This window comes from Corvus moneduloides, chromosome 10, assembly GCF_009650955.1.
Source record: "Corvus moneduloides isolate bCorMon1 chromosome 10, bCorMon1.pri, whole genome shotgun sequence".
Classification (NCBI taxonomy): domain Eukaryota; kingdom Metazoa; phylum Chordata; class Aves; order Passeriformes; family Corvidae; genus Corvus; species Corvus moneduloides.
The window spans coordinates 14,536,023-14,557,407 of NC_045485.1; the positions used below are offsets into that span (position 1 = coordinate 14,536,023).

The following is a 21,385-nucleotide window of genomic DNA, read 5'->3' on the forward strand; positions in this document are numbered from 1 at the left end:
CTCTGGCTTTGCCTTGTCTGCCCCCATGGGTCAGGGCACCTGGCTGTGTACCACTGGGGACCAGGGGAGCTCCCAGGGCCAAGCTGCTGCCTGGGCACTGGCTGACATGAGCAGCATGTTCACAGGGACCCTCTGCTTGTCTTCTTACAAGAGCACTGGGGTTCAGGAGGGGGAAACCCAAAACTCCATCCTTGAGATGCTTGCTTTGCTGAGGAAATAGGAGTTGGAAGCAGCTCTGCTTCAGCGCTTTCCCTAACCCCGCCACTGCCCCTGTGCTGATTCATTGATTTGGACGGGTTATATACTGGGAGGGGAAGAAAGAACCACACTCTGCTCTCTTGCCAGCACGGGGCTGTGCTCACTCGGCGCTCATGACTGCAGGACACTCGGGTAAGTCTCCTTCTCCTACTGCCCCTGTGAGTGGATATGGATCCCGGGGACTCCCAGGGCAGCCCCGAGGGTTGGTGGTGGAGTGGTGGGATCTGCATGTTCAGCATTTTTTTATTTGATGGAGATGTTTATCTTGCAAGGGCTCTCTGAAAAAGTGAGACCACTTGGATGCTGTGGGAGCTGAAAGAGTTACATAGGCAATGTATCCCAGACAATGATCAATAGAGAAAATTAAGTGGGGCACAGGAACATTTTGGGGTCCAGTGTTAGGAGCAGTGGGATGCTGAGGGGCTGAGCAGTAGAGAATGTTCAGCCTCTTGGTCTGTAAGTTTCTTGTCCCTAGAAGAAAAAGAGAGATCAATTGTTTCCAGCTGCCTTTCCTGAAGGTTGCTCTAGTGTGGGTGCTCTCAGTGCTGCCTTAGCAGGGAGTGACATGAGCAGGGCTTTTGATGTGCCAAGCTTTTGGGGAAGTTTATAAATGTCTTGCTATAAACAAAGCTGTTCTTGGATGCAGATTGTTTCCATATGGGAAACATAAACCATGCTGGCTTGTGGAGGACTCCTCCCTCCCTGTCTGAGAGCAAGAGGGTTCCCTGGGGGGAGGGCGGGGAGGAGGGCAGGGGCTGTGCCCCAACACCCTGGGTGCCAGCTGAGGCACTGTGGCCACACTCCTCTGCTGCCTGACTCGCCTGTCTGGCTGAGCTGTGCTCAGAGCAGAAGGAGTTGCAGGTTTTCTCCCACCCTTGTGCCACATGAAGCTGTTAAGGGGGGCTGCTCCATGCCCGCTTGGCACAAGGCTGCTGCTTTAATCTAGGGAGGGAGTAAGCTCCCAGGCCAGAGGAGGGAGGAGAGGGTGTCCACGGTATCTGTGCTTGTGGGGTAATGGAGAACTGTGCTGTAAGGCCCTCCCTTCCCTGGGCACCAGCCCTGGCACCAGCCTGTGTACACGTGCCCACATCAGACACTGATGGCAAAAATAGGCCAGGCTGAGACCTCCTGCTGGGGATGGGAGGAACACAGGGCCACCCAGTACCCAGCCTTTGCTGGGAGCTGGCAAGGGTCCTGTTGACCCAGGCTCCTGCAGCACTGGAGCTAAAGCATCCCCAGGCACTGCTCTTGACTTTGCAACAGGAGCTCAGAGTTAGGAGGGTGCTTGGGGTGCTGGGGCAATGCTGGGACCCGCTGTGGGTGCCACAAGCCAGCTCTGGTAAAGGTCTTGGCTCTTTGGTGGTGCCAGGAGGCCAGTGCTGCTGGTAGCAGCTCGCCACACTCTGTAAAACAGGAAACCACACTCCCGGCTGCCAGAGGAGCCAAGAGAGCTGGGACGCCAGGGATGCCACTAATAGCTGTGGTATGGCAGCCAGGCACCATGGTCCCCAGCTCTGTCTTGCTCTGAGCTCCTGCCTGGGCTGTGCCAAGCCTTGCCTGCCCCCAGCCTTCCTCGCATGTCCTCCTCTGCCTCGTTGCCGTGCTGGGAGCAGGATGGCCACAGCCTCAGCGGCTTTTTCCAGAGGAAAAGCAGCATCCATCCCTGGCAGTGGCCCTGGCAGCTGGGAAATCTCAGGGGTTGAACCCCTCTCCTTTGTTTTTTCTGCAGGTCCAATGGAGCAGGGAGGCTGGCAGCGGTGGCTGCTGCTGCTAGTGGGCATCCAGCTGGCCAGTAGCCAGTGCCCAGAGCAGTGCCAGTGTGTCCGTAGCGCCCAGGTGGAGTGCTTTGGTGCTGACATCACCACGGTCCCCAGCCCCATCCCTGCCAATGCCATGACCCTGCAGATCATCAACACGCGAATCGCCGAGCTGGGCGACGCCGCCTTCGGCAACGCCTCCCTGCTGATTGGGCTGCGCGTTGAGAAGAACGCCCTGTCGCGCATCAGCCCCAGGGCCTTCCAGAACCTGCCCGACCTACGCTACCTCAGCCTGGCCAGCAACAAGCTGCAGGAGCTTCCTGTGCAGGTCTTTGAGCCTCTGGACAAGCTGGAGTCTCTGCTCCTCTCCAGCAACCAGATCCTCCAGGTCGAGCCTTCCCACTTTGCCCATCTGAGCAACCTCAAGGAGCTGCAGCTGCACGGGAACAACCTGAAGGAGCTGCAGGAGGGGGTGTTTGACCAGCTGACCAGCCTCACCAAGCTCAACCTGGCCAGGAACAACATCGACCGCCTGCCGCCCCGGGCCTTCGAGCGGCTGGCGCGGCTGCAGGTGCTGCGGCTCTACGAGAACCGGCTCCGGCACATCCCGGTGGGCACCTTTGATGGGCTGCCAGAGCTGCAGGAGCTGGGGCTGCACCAGAACCAGCTGGAGACACTGTCCCCAGAGCTCTTTGTACACAACACCAATCTGCAGAAGCTCTACCTGTCCAACAACCTCCTCACTACTCTGCCGAGCGGCGTCTTCTTGCCCCTGCACGCCCTTGCCAAGATCACCCTGCACGTCAACCGCCTGCAGGACATCTCTCCCAGTGCCTTTGGGCCCATGCCCAACCTGCAGGAGCTCTGGCTCTACGAGAATGAGCTTTCCACCCTCCCCACTGCCGTCTTCAGCAACCTCACCCAGCTGCAGCTCCTGGTTCTCAGCAAGAACCGTCTGCGGTTGGTGGCACCAGGGGCTTTCCAGGGCTTGGGGGAGCTGCTGGAGCTGTCGCTGCACTCCAATGCCCTGCGCCGCCTGGATGCCCGGGCACTGGAGGGGCTGCCCAAGCTGCAGAACATCTCTCTGCACCATAACCAGCTGCAGGCGCTGCCACGGGGCCTCTTCGGGGCCACCCCTGGGCTGCGGCACATGCAGCTGCACTCCAATGCCCTGGAGTACCTGCCTGGCGGCATCTTCTCCCCGCTGACTGCCCTGCGAGAGGTGAGGCTGCACAACAACTCCTGGCGCTGTGACAAGGGCATCCTGCCCTTGCAGGGCTGGCTGGAGGAGAACCCTCACAAGGTGGGTGAGATACCCCCGCTGTGTGCCCAGCCTCCTGCCCTGCAGGGCATCCCCATTGCCGGGCTGCCACGGGACCAGTTCATCGACACCCAGCCCCCCACTGCTGCTCCCTATCCCAGCACCCTGCTCCCTGCTCACACCTCCGAGGCAGCATCCCCAGAGGATGCCTCGATGGAGCCCCCCATGGGGCTGCCAGCCTCCCCACAGGAGGAGGAGGAGGAGAAGAAGGAGGAGGAAGAGAGGGGGCAGTGGGGGCTGACACGCCTGCAGAGTGGGGTGGTGATAGCAGTCGTTGTGCTGGTGTGCGTGGCCCTGCTGGCAGCTCTGGTGGCACTGGTGGTCTACGGCTGTAGGAAGAAGAGCCACGTTGTGCTCATGAGGATGAAGGCTCCGAATGAAGCCTGAGTGTCTGGCAGACCCTGAGAGCAGAGGTGCTTGTGGGGTCAAGGACATGACAGTGGCTCTGCATCAGCTGCCCTTGCTGACTGGGATGGGACAACATCACCGTGTGTGCTGCGTGTACCCCTGTCCTGCTCTGCTTTGCTCTGCCCCTGGTCTGCAGCAGGGCCTCCCCACCGAGTGACCTCCCATGGCTGCCCACTATCCCCAGCCTTTACTGCCTCCAGTGCAGCCTCTGTGCTCATTCTCTGCCCGGGTCCAGCAGCTAAGCTGTGGGATGCAGAGCCAGGAGCCACAGCCTGGCCACGATGGTGCTTACCCCAAATAACAGGACTTCCCCATCCTTCACCTTGCATCATTCCCTGCAGTGCTGCTGCCCTCGTGCTGCCTGCCTCTTCCCCACCTTCTGCCCCCGCGATGCCTCCCCCCTTGCCCCTGCCTGGGCAGGCAGTGCAAGCCATCATGCTGGGCCGGGAGCCGAGCGAGCACCTTGGCCCCAGGAGAGCTGCATGTCGTCGTGCTGCTCCGTCACTCACGGGTGCCTGGGCAGGGCTCCCCGCCGGGCTGGGTTGCTGCCCAGGCTGGCACACCCTGAGTGTCTCAGCTGCGTCCCAGCTGCCCTCCCTGCCTGCAGGCAGGGCAGGCCAGAGCACAGCCAGCACCGTCCCCTGGTCCCAGCATCTGCCTGCTCCCCTCGTGCACCTGCAGCCAGGAGAGCCACGGGACAGGGTGCTGGCATCGGGGACGGGCAGGAGCAGCCCCCCAGCCCTCACTGCATGCTGGTGCTGACCGTGCTGTGGCCGTGCCCCTGCCTGCAGCGCCCTGCCTCAACCCCACAGGGTGCCAGGGGCTTGCACTGGCCCCACTGCGAGGGTAGTTAGAGGAGTGGGACAATGGGTGTGCAGTGTCTGCAGGGGCTGGGAGAAGCTCCTGTGCTTGTGCCCCTGGGCTGCTGGAGCATGTTGGGGCTGCTTCTACTCCTCCCCTTCCCTGGTTCCCATTTCCTTAATACCCTCCGCCAGCTAGTGAGCAACCTGGTCCTGCTCTGCTTGGCAAAGCTTTTTCATCCTCTTCGTACTCCCTTGAGTGCCCTCCTGTGTGTGCCCAGTGCCCCTGCCTGGTGGCAGCCCTTGGGCAGGTGGATGCTGGCAGCACAGAGTGGGGGGTCAGCAAGTGCTGGCTGCTCTGCAGTTTGCAAATGGGTGCCACGCCATCCCCCCTCAGCACCTATATCCAGCTGCCTTCTCCAGCTGTAGCACGGCCATGGGGGGATTCAGCTCATCCCCATGTGTGGCGTGGTGGCACCAGGCGGCCTGAGGACTGCTGCTGTGGGACAAGGTGCATGTTTGGTGTCCACCCTGCAGTGCTGGCTGCTCACAGCACCTCAGTAGCCAGTGCTGGCACAAGCAGCTCTATGCTGGTGCACATGATGGGTCACTCCTCTGGGCTGAGGCCTGCATGATAACAGAAGACACAGGACCGTGTCTCGGGGCTGTTGGGTGCTGATGTGTGACCTTCCCATTAAAGTGCCATTGTCCACTCCAAGTGCCAAGAGCTGTTTTTCACTCCTTCCTGGTGTGCAGCAGGGAATGGCCCAGTAGGGACAGGGGCTGCACTTGATTTCCACTCCTCAGAGATTTTTACCATGTTGAGGAAAAGCCTGTTGACTCAGGGTTGGTGAGGCTGGGAGAGGGTTAGTGGGCTGTCTTTGCAGAGCCCTTGCTGGTCCCTGGACTCCAGCCTGGGATGATGGACCAAGGAGGGCTAAGCCATACAACAGCAGTGGGTGGGCTTTTGGAGAATGAGCTGAGACCTCAGCGAGCTTCTCGATGGAGACACTGACTGCCTCCTGCACAGTCTCCTGCTGGGGTGGTAGGGAACTTGCTTGGCTCCCTTCAGAGCTGGCTGCCACTGGATTGTGTCAGCTGAGTTTTTCCATGTGTCACCATCTGCTCCATGAGGCTGACTGAGTGCAGTAAAGTATCCCTCCTCCTGCCCCTGGGGGTGCCTCCATAGCTGCTGCCAGCCCAGCTTGTTTCAACGCAGGCCCTTGCAATGCAGCTCTTATGACAGTGTGTGCTGCTCCTCCAGGCAGGTTGAAACTCCTCGGGAGTTCAGCTGATCCATGAGTCATCCTCACCATCCCACTGCTGGCTGGGATGTAAAAGCCCTGGTGACCACCATGATGGTCCCACAGTAGTCCCCTCCCCATAGAATCATAAGGTTGGAAAACACCTCTAACATCAAGTTCAACCTTCATCTGCCTTGCTAAGCTGCACCTGGTCTCTTCTCTCATGGCAGAGATATTTTGAGCACTATTTCCCAGTGAGATTTAATAAAGACCTGGGGCTCTCTTAGGGGGCTTCTGGAAGCAAGCATGCTGACCTTGGTGTGGGACTGGAGCCACCCGTGACAGCAGCACCCTGCTACCATCCCTGCACCAGTGGATGTCCGGGGCCAGGACCCCACTTCCTTGCCAGGATGCTCACAGGCGGCTGCCTCTGGCCTCACCTCTAGTCCTCCTGGGGCCGGGTTATTTTTCAAAGTGCTCCAAGGACACGGGTTGTTGTTGCCGATAAGCAGTGAGGGGCAGCTCCGCCCCAGCAGGAACAGCTTGTCCCTGGCTTCGGCTGGCTTCCCATCCGCCCCAGAAAACACTGTCCCAGCAAGCAGCATCCCTGCAAGTCTGCTGCAGGTTCGGCGACCGTCCCCATGATGTCACACTTGGTAAGTGGTCCCCACACTGCTCGGGTAGTTTGGGGGCCTGGGATGGATGGGAGCCACTGTCAGCTCTGGTGAACACAAGTGGGATAGAGGAAAGGAAATGCCAAGCCCAGTGCTGCTCTCAAGTGCTGGTGTAAGTCCAGGAGAGCTCCACTGACACAGGGTGTCTGCAGGTGGGCATTGCTGTGGGGCGGGCAATATCCCCCATCACAAGGCAGCACCGGCATGTATCCCAGCTAGGGAGGGACTGGCAGAGGTCTGGAGGCCACTGCCTCAAAAAGTACCTCTGTGGGCTGGGAATAGGTGTTTGGTCAGGCTGAATATCCCTCCAGCAGGTTTAATGCTGCTCTGATTGCTTGTGGAAAAAGAAGCACCTGACAGGCAATTAGAAATACAAGTGGTGGAGCCCACTCCTATTGCCACTGAGCTCAGAGCTGCCCTGCAGGGTTGTGCCCCTTACCCAGTGTGTGCAGCACAGCCCTGTGTTTCACATATTCTCCTGCCCCAGAGCCTGGCTTTGTGCCTGTGGAGACGTCTGACAAGGGTACAGATTCCCCCCAAGACTTCCACGGACCCAACACAGGTCCCACCTCAGCTGCTGCTCTGCAGGATGTGGCTGCTCGCCACCTTTGGTGAGGGTGGCACCACTCTGGTTTTCATAGGGTGGGGTGGGGTACAGAGTAAAAACCCTGGGGCGACATCTGGGAGGGAAGTGCTCCCCATTCCTGCAAGGGGAGTGCTGGGGAGGTGCTGGCAGCTGGGGCTGGAGGGATGCCACATGGCCAGGGCAGCAGCCTGTGCTGGTGGTGTCCCAGAGGTTGATCCTGCTGTATTTCTGGCTGCAGAAGCCCTTTCCCCAGCAGTGCCCGCCTGTGGGTGCAGATTTCTGCTGTGTCAGGGCATAGGGTGAGGCTTGGTTCCTTCTCCAGTGCAGGCTGGTGATCTACATGCTGCTGGGGCTGGGGTCCCTGCTGGTGGGGGGGCTGCCCCCATCCTGCCCCCCTACCTGCCAGTGCTATGACACCTCCAAAGTCTTCTGCTCAAACGAAAGGATGCAGGAGATCCCGGAGGGCCTGCCGGGAAGTGCCACCCAGCTCTTCTTCGTGGAGACAGCCCTAAGCAGCATCCACAGCAGGGCTTTGGGCTCCAGCACCACCCTCACCAAGCTGGTCTTCATCAACAACAACATCCAAGAGCTGGAGGCTGGTGCCTTTCAGGGGCTGCCCAGCCTCACTGAGCTGGAGGTGTCAGGCAACCCCTTGCCAGCCGTCAGCCTTGGGGCGCTGGCAGGATTGACCAGCCTCAGCAAGCTCTCCCTCAGTGCCAACGCCATCCGCACTCTGCAGCCGGGGCTCTTCACCGCCTCATGCCACCTGCAGGACCTGCGCTTGTCGGGGAACAGGATCGAGGCACTGCCCCCAGGCATCTTCCGCCCGCTCCGGCAGCTGCAGGCCCTGGACCTCTCACAGAATGCCCTGGCTGAGCTGCCGGATGGGCTGCTGGCCCCACTTGTTGCCCTTCGTGTCCTCAAGCTCAGTGACAATTTGCTGGCACGGTTACCTCCTGGTGCTTTCAGGACCCTTGGCCAGCTGACTGAGCTCCACCTGGATGGCAACCAGCTGAAGGAGCTGCCAGCCGGCATCTTCGCTGGGCTAGGGGGGCTGCGGCGGCTACAGCTGCAGCACAACACCCTGGGCAGCCTGGCCCCTGACATCTTCGCAGGTCTCCTCAACCTCACTGTCCTCAGCCTGGAGGGCAACCACCTGGCCACCCTGCCTGCCACCCTCTTCACTGGCACCCCTGTCCTCCTCCACCTCTCACTGGCTCTCAACCGGCTGGAGACAGTGCCCCAGGAGCTCTTTGCTAACCTGTCAGTGCTGGAAACACTGGCACTCTCACACAACGCCATTGATCACCTGCCCACTGGGGTGTTCCAGGGGCTGGCACGGCTGATAGAGCTACGGCTAAGCCACAACCACCTCTCCAGCCTGCCAGCGGGGCTGCTGGCTGAGCTGCCCCTCCTCACCGCCCTGGTGCTGGACCACAACCGCCTGGCCCGCCTGCCCCCGGGGCTCTTCGATGCCAACAATGAACTGGTGCGTGTGGAGCTGTCTGACAACCCCTGGGTCTGTGACTGCCACCTCTCCTACCTCCTCCGCTGGCTCCAGAGCTTTGCTGAGCCCCTCATCCATGGCCAAGCCTTCTGCACCAGTCCAGCTGCTTTCCAGGGCCAGTCCCTGCTGGAGGTCCCCCGCAGGCAGCTGGAGTGCCCAGGAGCACACGGTGTCCCACCAGAGGAAGGCTGGGACAGAGACGCCCCGGGGCAGTGCACCTACACCAACCCCGAGGGCACTGTAAGCATGGCCTGCAATGCCACAGCCTGCCAGCAGCTCAGCCTTCGCCTCCCTCAGGAGCAGGGCTTGGCGCCAGCGTACCAGGGTGCCTGGGTGCTGCGCTCCCGCTGTGGCACGCTGCAAGTCAGTGTCCTTGTCACAGCACAGAGCGGCAACGAGGCCACGTCCCCAGGTCTCCCCGCAGTGCCCTAGAGCTTGGGCAGGCGTTTGCTTCTGCACTGGCGACCTCTGAACCAGCCTGGGAAACAAACGGCTCTCCATCTCGCTCTGCTACCGCTGCCATGGTCACCAGCTGTCACCGAGCTCTCCACAACAGCTGGCCTGCTGGTATTTATCCTCTCAGCTATGTATTTCCTGTGTATTTCAAATATAATTAAAATGTATCTATGACTTCTGTGCTACCAGTTCCCATGGCAGAGAGAGGACTCGTTCTGTTCCTCCACCACTGTCTGTGTGTCTGGGAGAGGCAGTGAAGGTCGATGTGGTACACTGGGATCTTGTCAGGGGCTCTGCATAGTGTGGCATAGGTGCGAGTGCCTGGTGGTGAGTAGGTGCCACTCTGGCATGGTCATGGTGTGCTCATGTCTGCCTGCTGCAGCCACCGTCCCTTGGCACTGCAGAGGGAAGAGAGGCCCAGCTGCAGCCTGGCAAAACCCCCAGGACACAGGTTTGTGTTGTCCAGGGGAGGTGTGGGTGAGTGCTGCTGATTGCCCAGCAAGGGGCATGAGCTGCCTGGCTGCAGGGTGAGCTCCAGCCCAGGTGTGCACCGGCAGGGCCCCCCTACCCTGTCAGGGCTTAGTCTGCAGCCCTGCAGCCTGAAAATGGAATGTGGGAAGTTTCACATAAACAAGAGGAAGAATTTTCCTGTGAGGGTGAGTGGAACAGGTTGGCCAGCGAGGTTGTAGAGTCTCCTTCTCTAAATATACTCAAAAGCCATCTGTACAGAGCCTGGGTACCCAGAGAACCCTACTTCAGTGGGGAGGTTGGACTAGATGACTTCCACTGGTCCCTTCCGACCTCACCCCTCCTGGGATTCTGATTCTGTGACCTGTGGAGGTGAGGCACAAAGTCCTGGCAGCGCTGCCCACCCAGGGGGTGACAGGTAAGGCGTGTGCTCCCCTGGCAGGGCAAGCGTGGGTGCACACCCAGGGGTGTAAGAGCACACGTGTGTCTGTCCGTGTCCGTGTGTGCCTGTCCGTGTCCCTGTGTCCCTGTGTGTCAGTGTGTGCCGGTCCGTGTGTGTCTGTCCATGTCCATGCGTGTCTGTGAGTGTCCCTGTGTCTGTCCATGCATGTCTGTGAGTGTCCCTGTGTCTGTGTCCATGTGTGTCTGTGAGTGTCCCTGTGTCTGTCCGTGTCCGTGTGTGTCTGTCCGTGCCCACGTGTGTCTGTGAGTGTCCCTGTGTCTGTCCGTGTCCGTGCGTGTCTGTGAGCGTCCATGTGTCTGTCCGTGTCCGTGCGTGTTGGTGTGGCGGTGTTGCGGCACCATCTCGTGGCCGTCGGGACAGAGCTCCACGGGCCCGGCAGAGCCGGGGGAGTACCCAGTGGGCACCTGGGTGCGTCCGACATTGATGTTGGAAAGGGGTAAGGCTGCTGCAAATGTGCAGTAGTTCGTTTTCAGATTTGCCAGGAAAAGTGCAATGAAACCCAGCAAGCAGAAGCTGAGCTTTTGCAGGCGCAGGAAAACAGAAGAAGATGTTTAAATGCAATCAGTGCAATTACCCATGGGGAAGCAATGGATATCCTGTCAGTTTAAGTCTTTGCATCAAAAAGAGCATCCCACAAGATGCCCTGCACCAGCCAGGAGCTCTGGGTGTCACCGTGGGAGGGTCTTTGGCTTGCGCTGGGGTGCAGCACACAACACCAGGGCCAGCAAGGTGTGGAGCTGTGGGGCTGAGCACAGAGCCCAGGTGTTGTCTTATCTGTCCAGCCACAGATGTTTCACTGTTTATAAGCATTAAAAAATGGTTTCAGAACTGCTCTTTTAGCTGCATAAGGCAAATACTGAGGAACGAAACAGCTGTCTGTTGTGTCGATGGGGGTGGTGTTTGTGAAACTGGTGAGTTACCCTGGTGGAGATATGAGACCACAGAGACCATTGCCTGCAAAACAGGCTGGCCTGGAGATCTTCAGGTTTCCCTGGATGTTACGAGTCAAGTGGTGCCAGCAGATAACGCCTGGGGAGTACGTGACTGCGTCCCCTCTAAGGGGTTTCTGCCGTGGCCCCCTGCACTGGGGACACAGCTCCTCTGTTGGCTCCCTGGCCGTCCCTTATCTCCCCACACAGGCCTGTGTCCTGACCTCACATGAAACCAAGCCCTGTGCCTGGGACGTGGATAAAGGGCTGGCCAGGTGATGAGACCCCCATCCAGTGTCCTCACTCCTCGCATGGCATGGCTCGCTCCGGTGGCTGAACTTGTTTGCAAGTGCTCAACCAGGTAAGTGATGCAAAATGCTTTTGTTTGCTCTATAAAATGTTCTGTGAGGGGTGGTGTGGAGGGCTGTTGGTTGTTTCCTTGCAGCAAGGAGCAGGGGAGGATGCAGTGCCATGAGCTCGGACCATCCCTCCATGACTCTGCCTGGCTGGAGTGGGGGACAAGCAAGGGACCACAGTGAGGGTTTTAAAAGGGCTTTGCAATTCAAAACTGTCTATTTTCATCTCCACATACCCAGACGTTTCCACCTGCACATTTCACCCACTGCACTGCCCCTGCAGCAGATGTGAAGCAGGCACTTCTACAACCACAGCCCCAGCTCCCCCATCTGAGTCTCCCTGGGGAGAGGAGAGGCAGGGATCAGCAGTGGCTTCTGCCCTGGGAGCCATGGGGGCAGCCTGCACAACCGATGTCACCTCCCATCCATTTTTCTTCAAACCCAGTGGCTTTTATTCTCCTGTATTTGCTGACATCTCAACATTTAAAAAAAATAACTTTTCATAGCAAATTTACCCTCCCAGAATAAGTTTTTTTGCATGGTCAGCTTTCATGGACACCCAAGAAGAAACCCATATGTCTTTTCTCTGCTCCCAGGGCTGTGAATCAAAAGTTGGAAATACGATCATGGCAGTTAAACCCCAGTTAATGTGTTAGCTGAGTGTTTCCAAATGTTTCCATGGAAGTAGTGGGCTCTGCTAGAAGGTGTGCATCAGTGACTTCACTTCCTACCTGCAAGATCAGAGCCCCAAATGTTAGGTATTAAAGAGTTAATCTGTGGACATTCCAAGGTTTCGATGAGCCTTGCTCTTAAGCTTGGTTGCTGTTCACAGGTTAACTATTTCTGTCTGACAGAGCTGTATAACCAGGCCAAAATACGGTGCAATCAGCAAGAACCCTGAAAAAGAGATGCTTAGAAACCATGTTTTAAATCAGCCCCCTGAACTCAAAGAAGCAGCAATGAAATAGCAAGTCTACCCAGCACAGTGTGGAAATTCTGAGGACACAACGTCCTCTGGTCTTGGCTGGCTCCTGGGAGCCTTGCTGATCCCTCATTAGCAAGTGCAGAGCTGACTGCTTCTGTTGTTGCATGAATGGGCTGTTGCCCTTCTGACTAACTGGACCCACTGGGGCAGCACTAATGGGCAGCAGCACTTTGCCTTCTTCACCCAGGCAGACTGAGCCTGCAGTTCAAACATGTGAGGAGGGCCAGAGAACAGGCTGTCCGGCCCTTGTCCCTCCTGGAGCATCTCCCAGGGCAAGCCATGAGCTGGCTTGCTTTGCCTCTCCATCCCTTGGTACCAACAGCAGTGAACTTGTGTAAATGCAGTGTATCTTTGCTTGTCCAGTCTCTCTTTTCTGATGAAGTGAGTCATGATACATGAATAGAAGAGTCCTGAGAGCTGAACAACAGTGTGGTACCACAGTTCATGAGCTGTGGACAGAGATTTCTTGTTCTTCATAACTGGTTTTTGAAACCTTTTTTTTCAGGATGATGTACTGGCATTTCCTCTTCCTTCTCCTCCTGTCCTTCAATCCCTATAAATGCCAAGATCAAATCCTGGGTGAAGATCCATATGAAATGCCCAAAGACCACCAGGAGGTCTACAGAGGCACAAAAAATGATGTCAAAGAGATCCCAAAGATTGCAAAACCCTTTGTTTCTGAGATGATCTTTGTGCAAACCAGCATCACTGCTATAAGGAAAGGTGCCTTCAGCTACATGCCCAACCTGATCAAGATTTTGTTTATTGGCAATAAAATCAAGACTGTTGAACCTGGAGCCTTTGATAATTTGGACAAGCTAAGGGACTTGGACATCTCTGGTGCCTCTTTAGAAGAACTGTCTGTGGACACTTTCCAAAACCTCCCAAGTTTACAGAGGCTGGAGCTGAGAGACAGCCAGCTCAGATCCATCCCCAAAGGCCTGTTTGATGGGCTGGAAAGTTTGAGAGAGCTCTCCCTGCACATCAATGCAATCCCTTCTCTTCCAGAAGGCATTTTTGATTCTCTTGTCAATCTAACTTTTTTGGACCTGTCTAGAAACAGGATCACAACTCTTCCTGTGAATGCCTTTAGCAAACTCACCCAGCTGCAGGTCCTCCGGCTGTATGAGAATGAATTGCAGGACCTCCCAGAGGGACTGCTAGACAGTCAGCTGGAGCTGCTGGAGCTCAGCCTCCAGAGGAACAGGCTCAGGGCACTGCCACCTATGCTTCTGAGGAGCCTGCCTCACCTGGAGAAACTCTTCTTGGACAACAACCTCATCAGGGTTCTCCCTCTTCAGGGCTTTTTTGGTTTAAACAAACTGAAGTTGCTGACTCTGGGTTCAAACCATATTATGGAGCTCCCCTGCTGCCTTTTTGACACCATGCCACACTTGCGGGAGCTGGATCTGAGTAGGAACAGTTTGGCCACACTTCCAGATGGCATCTTTGTCAACCTCACATCCCTTGGCAAACTCATCTTGTCCCACAACCAGCTATCAGCCCTGCCAAGAGGAGTCTTCACTGGGCTCAGCAAGCTCTTGGATCTCCAGATGGACACAAATCAGCTCTCTGCTCTGGATGAAGGGGTCTTTGCCTCTCTCCCAAATCTGAAAACCCTGAACCTTCGAAAGAACCTGCTGGAGAGTGTTCCCCGTGGGCTCCTAGACCCCCTGAAGAAGCTCAGCTCAGTGTATCTGAGTGGTAACCCATGGAGATGTGACTGCAACCTCTGGTACCTGCACTGCTGGATCCTGGCCAACAGGGAGAAGGTCAAATTGTCCACCCAAGTCTCCTGCAAGAGCCCACCCCACCTGGCAGGGCAAGCAGTAATATTGCTGAGGGACGAACACCTGACTTGCCCAGGTACTCTGCCGTTTAACACCACGCCATCACAAAGGATGTCAACACTGCTGTCACGTGGAGCTGTGTCCCCAGCAGCACCAACCATGCTGTCATTGGCAGCCTTTCCCATCAGGACACTGCCAACCACTGTTTTACCTGTGGTCACCTCTGCCGTGTTGCCAGCCATGCCAGTGGAGGCTGCCTTCACCACTCTGTCACCAACCAAGCAATCTAAGGCCTTTGTCACCACCCCACCACCAGCTGTTCTGCAGAAGGTCCTCATCACCAGCCCATCAACAAACAATAAGCCCAAGACCTCCATCACCACACCATCAACAACTGTGCTGCCAAAGGCCTCCATCACCACACCATCAACAACCAGTGTGCCCAGGTCCTTCATCACCACACCATCAACAACTATGCTGCCAAAAGCCTTCATCACCGCCTCGTCACCAGCTGTGCTGCCAGAGACCTCCATCACCATCTCATCACCAGTGCTGCCAAAGGCCTCCACTGCCACACCATCATCATCAGCTGAGATGCCTAAGGCTTCCATCACCACCCCCTCACCAGCTGTTTCAACTTCAGCCATCGTAAGACTACAGTCTCCTGGGGCCAGCCACCCAGAACCTGTGCCACCCACTCTAGCTTCTGCCACCACACCGGTGCCAGCAAGCTCACTGGCAGTCACCACCAGACAAGAGCCTCCTGCTCTTTCAGTGCCCAGGGAGAGGCCAGCCACCACCCCACAGGGAACACCCGTAGCCTCCCTTGTCTCAGCTTCCTCCGTGGCACTCTGGCCATTCCCCAGGACTGCTGCTCTGGGCACAGTCCCGCTGGCCTCACATTCACCATCGCACCATGCTCCTGCATCAGACAGGGAATGGGGCCATTCCACCATGTGTGACTTGTCCACAGTTGGTGCCCAGCCCACCCCCACTGCCCCCCAACACGCTCCTGCCCCGGCAGGCACCGTCCTGCTCCCCACACCTCCTGTCCCCACACCATCAGACTGCACGAGCCCCTGTCCAGCCTCCCCACCCCTGGCCCCCAGCGGTCATCGTGGCTGGGGCTTGTCCCTGTGGACCAGCCCATGGCAGTGCCAGGTGTCCCTGGCCCTGGGGCTGGCCGCGCTGGCACTGCAGGCAGCCTGCACACTGCTGGGGGGGGTGGTTGTCCTTCTCCTTCACCAGGACACCCGCCACCACCCCAGGCCACCTGTGAGGCTGCTGAGTCTTCAGGCCCTGGCTGCTCCGGGGACCCCCAAGCCAGCCCTGGCACTGCCTTGAGCTTTGCTGCCCCTGTATGACCTGGGCTGTGCCAGTTGTCCTCCTTTGGGGTCTGCAGCCGTGCTGGCCGCAGGGTGCGCTGTCCCTGGGATGGGGGTCCCGGCACCCAGGCCGATCCCAATGTAGCGGTCCCAGCACTCAGGCTGTTTTGGGATGCTTTCCGGCTGACTCCTGGCGGTGCTGGGAGCCTGCAAGCCTCGCTGCCTGACGGCCCTTCTGCCAAGGGACACTAGATGGCATCCCGACACAGGCAGTGGCTGCCGCCGCCTGACCGCGGCCACCGAAACGCCGGAGCCCCCGCACCCGCCGGCCGGGACCCCGCCGCACCGCGGACACGGCCGCTCTTTGCTCGTAGGGTCAGGAGCCGCTACCCGAATCTCCTCCCATCCCTGGAAGGTGCCTGTAGTCCTTGGGGAAAGATATCGCAAGGCTTCCTGCCCCGAACCCAGTCTTCTTCCCTGTGCCACGTTATGGGATGTGTCAGTGTCTGTACCACCATCATACACAGACCTCTTCCCTCTCCCTCTCCCTTTCCTCCTCCCTGATATTAAAGCCCCCCCTCCCTGCATGTCTGATGGGCTGGTGAGAAGACTGTTTTCATCCTGGGGCTTTTATTGCCGTGACCTGCTTTTGAGGATTCCTGTTGCTTGCTGGAGTGTGGGGTCCCCAGTCAGTGCTGGCCATTTGGGACTGGTGTAGGACAAGGGCTGACCCTCCGCAGACAGTGGTACTGTAAGACAATAGATAAGCTTTTCTTCCCACTCTTAAATCTCATCTGTTGCTGAGACCTGGCTGCAGGTCTCTTGGGAAGCTTGGGAGGAAGGGTTGATGTGAGCCTTCACCTCTGCAGTCTTGGGCTCCTGCCAAGCCCAGGGAAGTGCCAAACTTAAACAAAGGCAGCCATTCCTCTGCAGCTTCTGCCATCACAAAGTGTTGAAACCTTCCCTGGGAAGCTTTATTCCTGGAGAATTGGAGCTGATGAACACAAGGGATGTTCCTTGATTCGGGTCTCTGGGTACCTTTTTTTTGCTCTAGGTTCAGTCTTGATTTTTTGCCCTGTGCAAGGTAAGCTGCTCCCAAATTGGATCCCATTTTCTACAGGGTCGCAGGTGTCTGTCTTCAACTCCTTGCCATTGCAGGCTGGCGCCTGCTCCGTCTTGTCCTGCTTTTGGGTGGCCTTCCCCAGTTATGTGGCATAGGGGCTGCCTGGCTTGGAGGTCTCCCAAGGAAAGAGTCCCTGAAAAGCAATAGTTTGGACACGTGTTTCACAAGGAAAAGTGGGAAAGCAACTCAGAAACCTCCTAGCCAGTGAGCCTTGAGCTCCCCAGCTCCCCTGCCTGGTGCAAGAGCAGGGGAGGGGGAAAGGGGCTTTGTGCTAGAGTGCGTGCCTGCAGCTATGCATTAGGGAGCAGGATATACATCCTTGCTAAGAACCTGCGCAGTGTTACAGGCCCTTCAGCTACTCCTTGAAGTGCTGCTGACGGCTGTGAAATATGGGAGGCGAGCGTGGGGCAGCATATCTGGGCGGGATGGAGCAAGCTGCTCTGGGGCCAGGGCTGGCACAGCAGGTAATGAGATACAGATGAGGGAGAGGGAGTGTTTTTTCTGGCAATCCAGATGGACTCGGCTTAATACTTGATTTAGAGAGTTTGAAAGCGGGGCCTGGCTGCTGGGGAGCAGACCCCAAGCACTTCCCGAGGTGATGAGGGGGGGTCTCTGCTGGCTTTTCAGATATTTAATGGCCCAGCACAGTCTAAACAGGGAAGTACTTCGGGGTGAGATTAGCACAACATAATCACATCTTAAAAGGTCTTCAGAGACACAAGGCACGTCCGCTCTCCTATTAATTACTGGTTATTAATAAAGCTGGGGTCAGGCGCGAGGTGTTCGCTCTGGAGCGTGCTGGTTCCCTCTTTGCAGGGCGGTGCTGTATCCGAAAGCAGCACAAAGCCCCGCAGACTCCACCTGTGCCCATCCGGCTCTGGAAGCCAAATGGCCAACATTCCTACAGCTGCTTTTAAAACTAATTTGCCCCATAATACCCTGAAAGGGCCACGTCTTTCTAAGTGCCCAGAACACCTCTAAGTGCCTCAGAGTGCTGTAAAATAATAACAGCCAAGGGTGTTCTCAGCACGGGAATTTCCTGCTATGATCGATTTGTAATTTGCAATGAAAATACAGCGTGCGTGTTCCCAGGGCCAGGCTGGTGCAGCTGGCTCACAGGCAAGAGTCGGCTCCCTGCACCACTTTAGGGCCGATCCTTGGAGGTTTACGGCTGGGCTGGGCTGGGCTGGGAGGAATTAGCAGCTGTTCCCATTTGCCCCTGTTGGCTCCAGCGTACACCAGGAGGGAAGGAGCTGAGAGGGATACATCGTCCTGGGGGCGATGTGCCTGAGCAGCCTGTGGGGCAGCACCCTGGGGTTTCCTGCTTGCTGAGCAAGAGCAGCTGGAGAGCTCATGGAGATGGGGCAGAGCATGGGGGATCTGCACCAGGGAGATCCGTGTTTACTGCTGCAGGGCTCCAGCTCACTGCAATGAAGGTGTGTGGCTGGGGCAGGTGCTGTAGAGTGCACAGTCCCCAGCATACCCTCTCCACTCTGCTGTGGGCAGCCCAGGCATCCCTTAGCCGCACGCTGCTGCACTGGGTAGTGGTTGGTGGTTTTTAGTCTGTGAATTTCTCTGGTTTCTCTGAACTCAGGTAAGATTTTAGCATTCACAGCACCATGTGGTGAGGAGTGCCCAGGATTGCCCATGCACTGAACGAGACATCACCTCACTTTGGTCTTCCTCTGCTTACTGCTCCTTGAACAGGATGCCCCTGGTTCTTGCTTTGGAAAAAAAAAGTTGAGCATCCCTATGTGGCGTCTCCAGGCTGCTTGTGACACTCTGCACCTCTTCCCAGTTGCTGTGGCTGCCTGAGGTCCTCACAGCCTCAGGTGGCCAACTGTTAGAAGCAGAGACAGGACACCATACACGTGTCCTTGAGTGGTGCTGGAACCAGGGGTCTCCAGCATGGCCTGGGAGTCCTGCAGCTGCTGCTGGCTCTCTTCCTGCCCTGTGCAGGTGAGAAGCAGTTCCCACAGCACTGTCACTCATGCTGCAGCACTGACCTGTAACCCTCTGCTTGTCAGCCCTGCTGGGAGCCACCCATGCTGTGGGTGTGGTGGCCTGTCCCTGCCACCTGCCTCAGTTCCCTTTCCTGTCTCTGGGGCACCCCACGGGCAGGAAGGGGGCTTGCAAGCAAAGCTGTTTTTTGTGGCTCATGGGAAGGGGGGCAATGAACACCTGCGTGAGGGGATTTGCACAATAACCCAAGCAAGGAGCAAGCCTGGGCCTCTGCTGGGCAAGTCTCACTGCTGGCTTGTGATGGGAACCTGTCCCAGCTCGTGGCCGCGCTGCCACAGCTTCCTCCCTGCGTGCCTGCCTCGTGTGCCAGTCCCAGACATGTGCAGAGCTGTGCTGGGAGCAGTGTCTCACCAGCTGCTGGTGTGGTTTGAGAGGCATGGCGAGCTGGGAGCTGACAGCTCTGTGCGCTGTGGGCAGAGCAAGAAGGGGCCGGTTTGGCACCCGGTCCTGTAGGAGCAGGGAGATGCTGGCAATGCCACTGGAGAGGTGGGGTGGGTGACACAGGACCTGCAGGTTGAGGACCCAAGCTGGGGCAGCTCCCTGGCAGAGGAGGCAGCTGCTAGGATCAGCCCCTGATCCCCTGCACATGTGCAGCACTCATCCATCCCCTATTGCAGTCAGCAGAGACGGCTTGTGGGCTGGCGGTCATTGCTCAGTGTGCTGCTGTGCCCCCTCGATGCTGGTGGTGGTTTTGAACACCAGCATCACTCCTCTGTGTGTCCTCTGGATGGTTTTTCTCTCCCTCTCCATCCTTCACCTTCAGCATCCCTCTCCACACCCACTCACAGTACCTGTCCAGCCACGTCAGGCTGCCTCTTGCAAGGAACCCTGTGACACACATGGGGCAAGAGCTGAACTGGGACATTCCTACATCTGCTTTGCCCCTGGCATCTCACAACCCTACTGCAGCAGGGGCCTGACTGCCCCAGGGACAGATGGGGCAGCAAGAGAACACACAGCATGGGGGACGAAGCTCAAGCAGATGAGGGGCTGACACCCCTGGCATTCTCATCCTGCCTGCCTCATGCCTTGGGCTGTCCAGGCTTTTCTCCAGGGTTTGGGCAGGGCACGAGAGCAAGGGCAGAAAAACAAGCTGGTGCATCCTCCCTTGGGCAGTGAGAGAGCCTGGAGGGGCGGAAATTCCTGTTTGTTTAAGGTGCAAACAAGTGCTGTTAATCTGCTGCCTGTTTGTATTTCTTTAGAGCCCCTGAGTGTGGGGCGAGAAGAGATGGGGTCTCCCCTTTGTGCAGGGGCAGGGTCAGGCTATTGGAAGTGGAGGTGAGAAAACACAGAGGGGCAGCTGGAACCTGCTTTGGGAGGGAAAGATTTTTTTCGGCTATTTATGATAATTAGTGGGAAACGTTCCTCAAGCATTTCAGATGATTCTGTAATGAAGTTGGGTCAAATGTTTCCACTTTGTTCCCCTGGAACCATTAAAAATCCCCCTTCTTTGGCTGCATTAATGCAATGCTAAAAAGGCACAATGGCATAAAAGTGGCTCTGGGAGGGTGGCACGCCTCCCACCCCACTGGATAGAGCCCTTCAGAGCCCAGATTTTCTGGGTTATAAACCTCAGCACTTGTAATGTTCATGCAGAAGCTGCTGAGGATCCTGTGCCCAGGGCTCCTTCGTATCCCTGATGCAGAGTGAGCACCACCGAGTTTGGCGCATTCAGGAGGAGCAATGGTCAGCACAAACAGAGCAGAGTGAGAAAGGGCACGCACTGCCAGAGATGCCATCACTCCACTGTCAGAAAAGCTGCTTTTAGCCTGTGGTTGTGCTGGGAATTTTCTGGGGTGAAATGCTGTGCTGAGAGAGGACCAGTCTCCATTCAGGGTAAAATGGGGGGTCCAGCTGAAAGGAAAGTCCTCCTTAGTCAGTGCTGTTCTAGGCCAGATCCTGCCCTGCCTGCTGGGCCAGGCAGCACCCAGGCACCAGCGCAGAGCAAGGGGCCTGAAATCCAGCCATGACCCTCCAGGTGAATCATGAGCAGTCTGCAAGAGCTGGCTCAGTCTCCTCTTGCTTTTAGCAGTGGAAGGCTTTTCCAGCGCACATGATGAAAAGAAAATCCACCTGCCTGATCTCACACATCTATCAGCACTCTTTCCCCAGGGCTGATGTGTAAAGCTAATGGGAGCTCTCCTGCTAAAGCTATGATAAAAAGAGAAAATGGCAAGAGCTTTTAGCATACTGGTGGGGGCTGAATGTGATGGATTTTGGCCTCCCCATCAATATTCTCATGTGGACTCCAGTCAAGCTCAGTGTCCTAGGCTGGGCACGGGGCCGCAGCAGGCAGGGGGGAGCTGCTCCCCTCCTGCTCCACTTTTGGCTGGGCAAGGGCAGCTGGGGAGTGCTTGGGCACCCAGTGTGGGCACCCAGCATTGGTACAGTCCTGCAGCTCTCCAGGGCAGGAGGGAGCCATGCCTGCTGGCCAGGCACCTTCCTTCCCAACCACAGGTGGTGTCTGTCAGACAGTGACTGCTAATTGGGACCACATCACCCTTAATGCCCACCCCCTGCCCCATGGCTGAAGCCAACATGCCCCACTAAGGTACTAAATCATCCAGCTGTGGAAGAGAGGTTAAGGACTGGGAGCACGGCTCCCCAGGAGCTGTCCCATCCCTCTGCCTTGCCTGCCCCTGCCATAATCAAGCAGTCATATCAGTCCCTTCACTCCTTTCAATGGGGGAAAATTTGCAAACAAATTCCTGCCAGCAGGACGTTCAAGCTCTCCTGCATGGTGGGATAAAGATACCTGTCACGTCTGCCCTGTCCCCAACACCGGCTCATGCTGGGAGCTCAGCTGGGGAGCTCCATGCTCTCCATGGGGCTGGCGACTCCAGGCAGTGTGGGAATGGGTTGGGAGGGCTCCCAGGAGGAGCAGGAAGGCTTTAGCTTTCCCTGAGATAATGC

The 21,385-nt window shown here is 57.3% G+C and overlaps 2 protein-coding genes across 2 annotated transcripts; both read left to right on the plus strand.

Annotated features, from left to right (window-relative positions):
* The first annotated feature begins 205 nt into the window (after nt 1-205).
* Nucleotides 206-5,262, plus strand: LOC116448752 (leucine-rich repeat-containing protein 15-like). Its single transcript, XM_032119649.1, has 2 exons — nt 206-390; nt 1,988-5,262. The coding sequence occupies exons 1-2, from the start codon at nt 372-374 to the stop codon at nt 3,721-3,723; spliced, it is 1,755 nt and encodes a 584-aa protein (XP_031975540.1). The 5' UTR covers nt 206-371; the 3' UTR covers nt 3,724-5,262.
* A 1,073-nt stretch (nt 5,263-6,335) lies between these two features.
* On the plus strand, nt 6,336-17,234 carry LOC116448910. The gene is made up of 6 exons (XM_032119950.1): nt 6,336-6,444; nt 7,371-8,978; nt 9,922-9,928; nt 10,228-10,378; nt 11,137-11,232; nt 12,718-17,234. The coding sequence occupies exons 1-6, from the start codon at nt 6,430-6,432 to the stop codon at nt 15,344-15,346; spliced, it is 4,506 nt and encodes a 1,501-aa protein (XP_031975841.1). The 5' UTR covers nt 6,336-6,429; the 3' UTR covers nt 15,347-17,234.
* Nucleotides 17,235-21,385: the final 4,151 nt, after the last annotated feature.

Bases quoted from the DNA above. Each gene is read 5' to 3' on its own strand.
- LOC116448910 (XM_032119950.1), top strand. The intron at 10,379-11,136 runs GTAAGGCTGCTG...ACGTGGATAAAG, and splicing joins GACATTGATGTTGGAAAGGG to GGCTGGCCAGGTGATGAGAC. The intron at 11,233-12,717 runs GTAAGTGATGCA...CTTTTTTTTCAG, and splicing joins GTTTGCAAGTGCTCAACCAG to GATGATGTACTGGCATTTCC.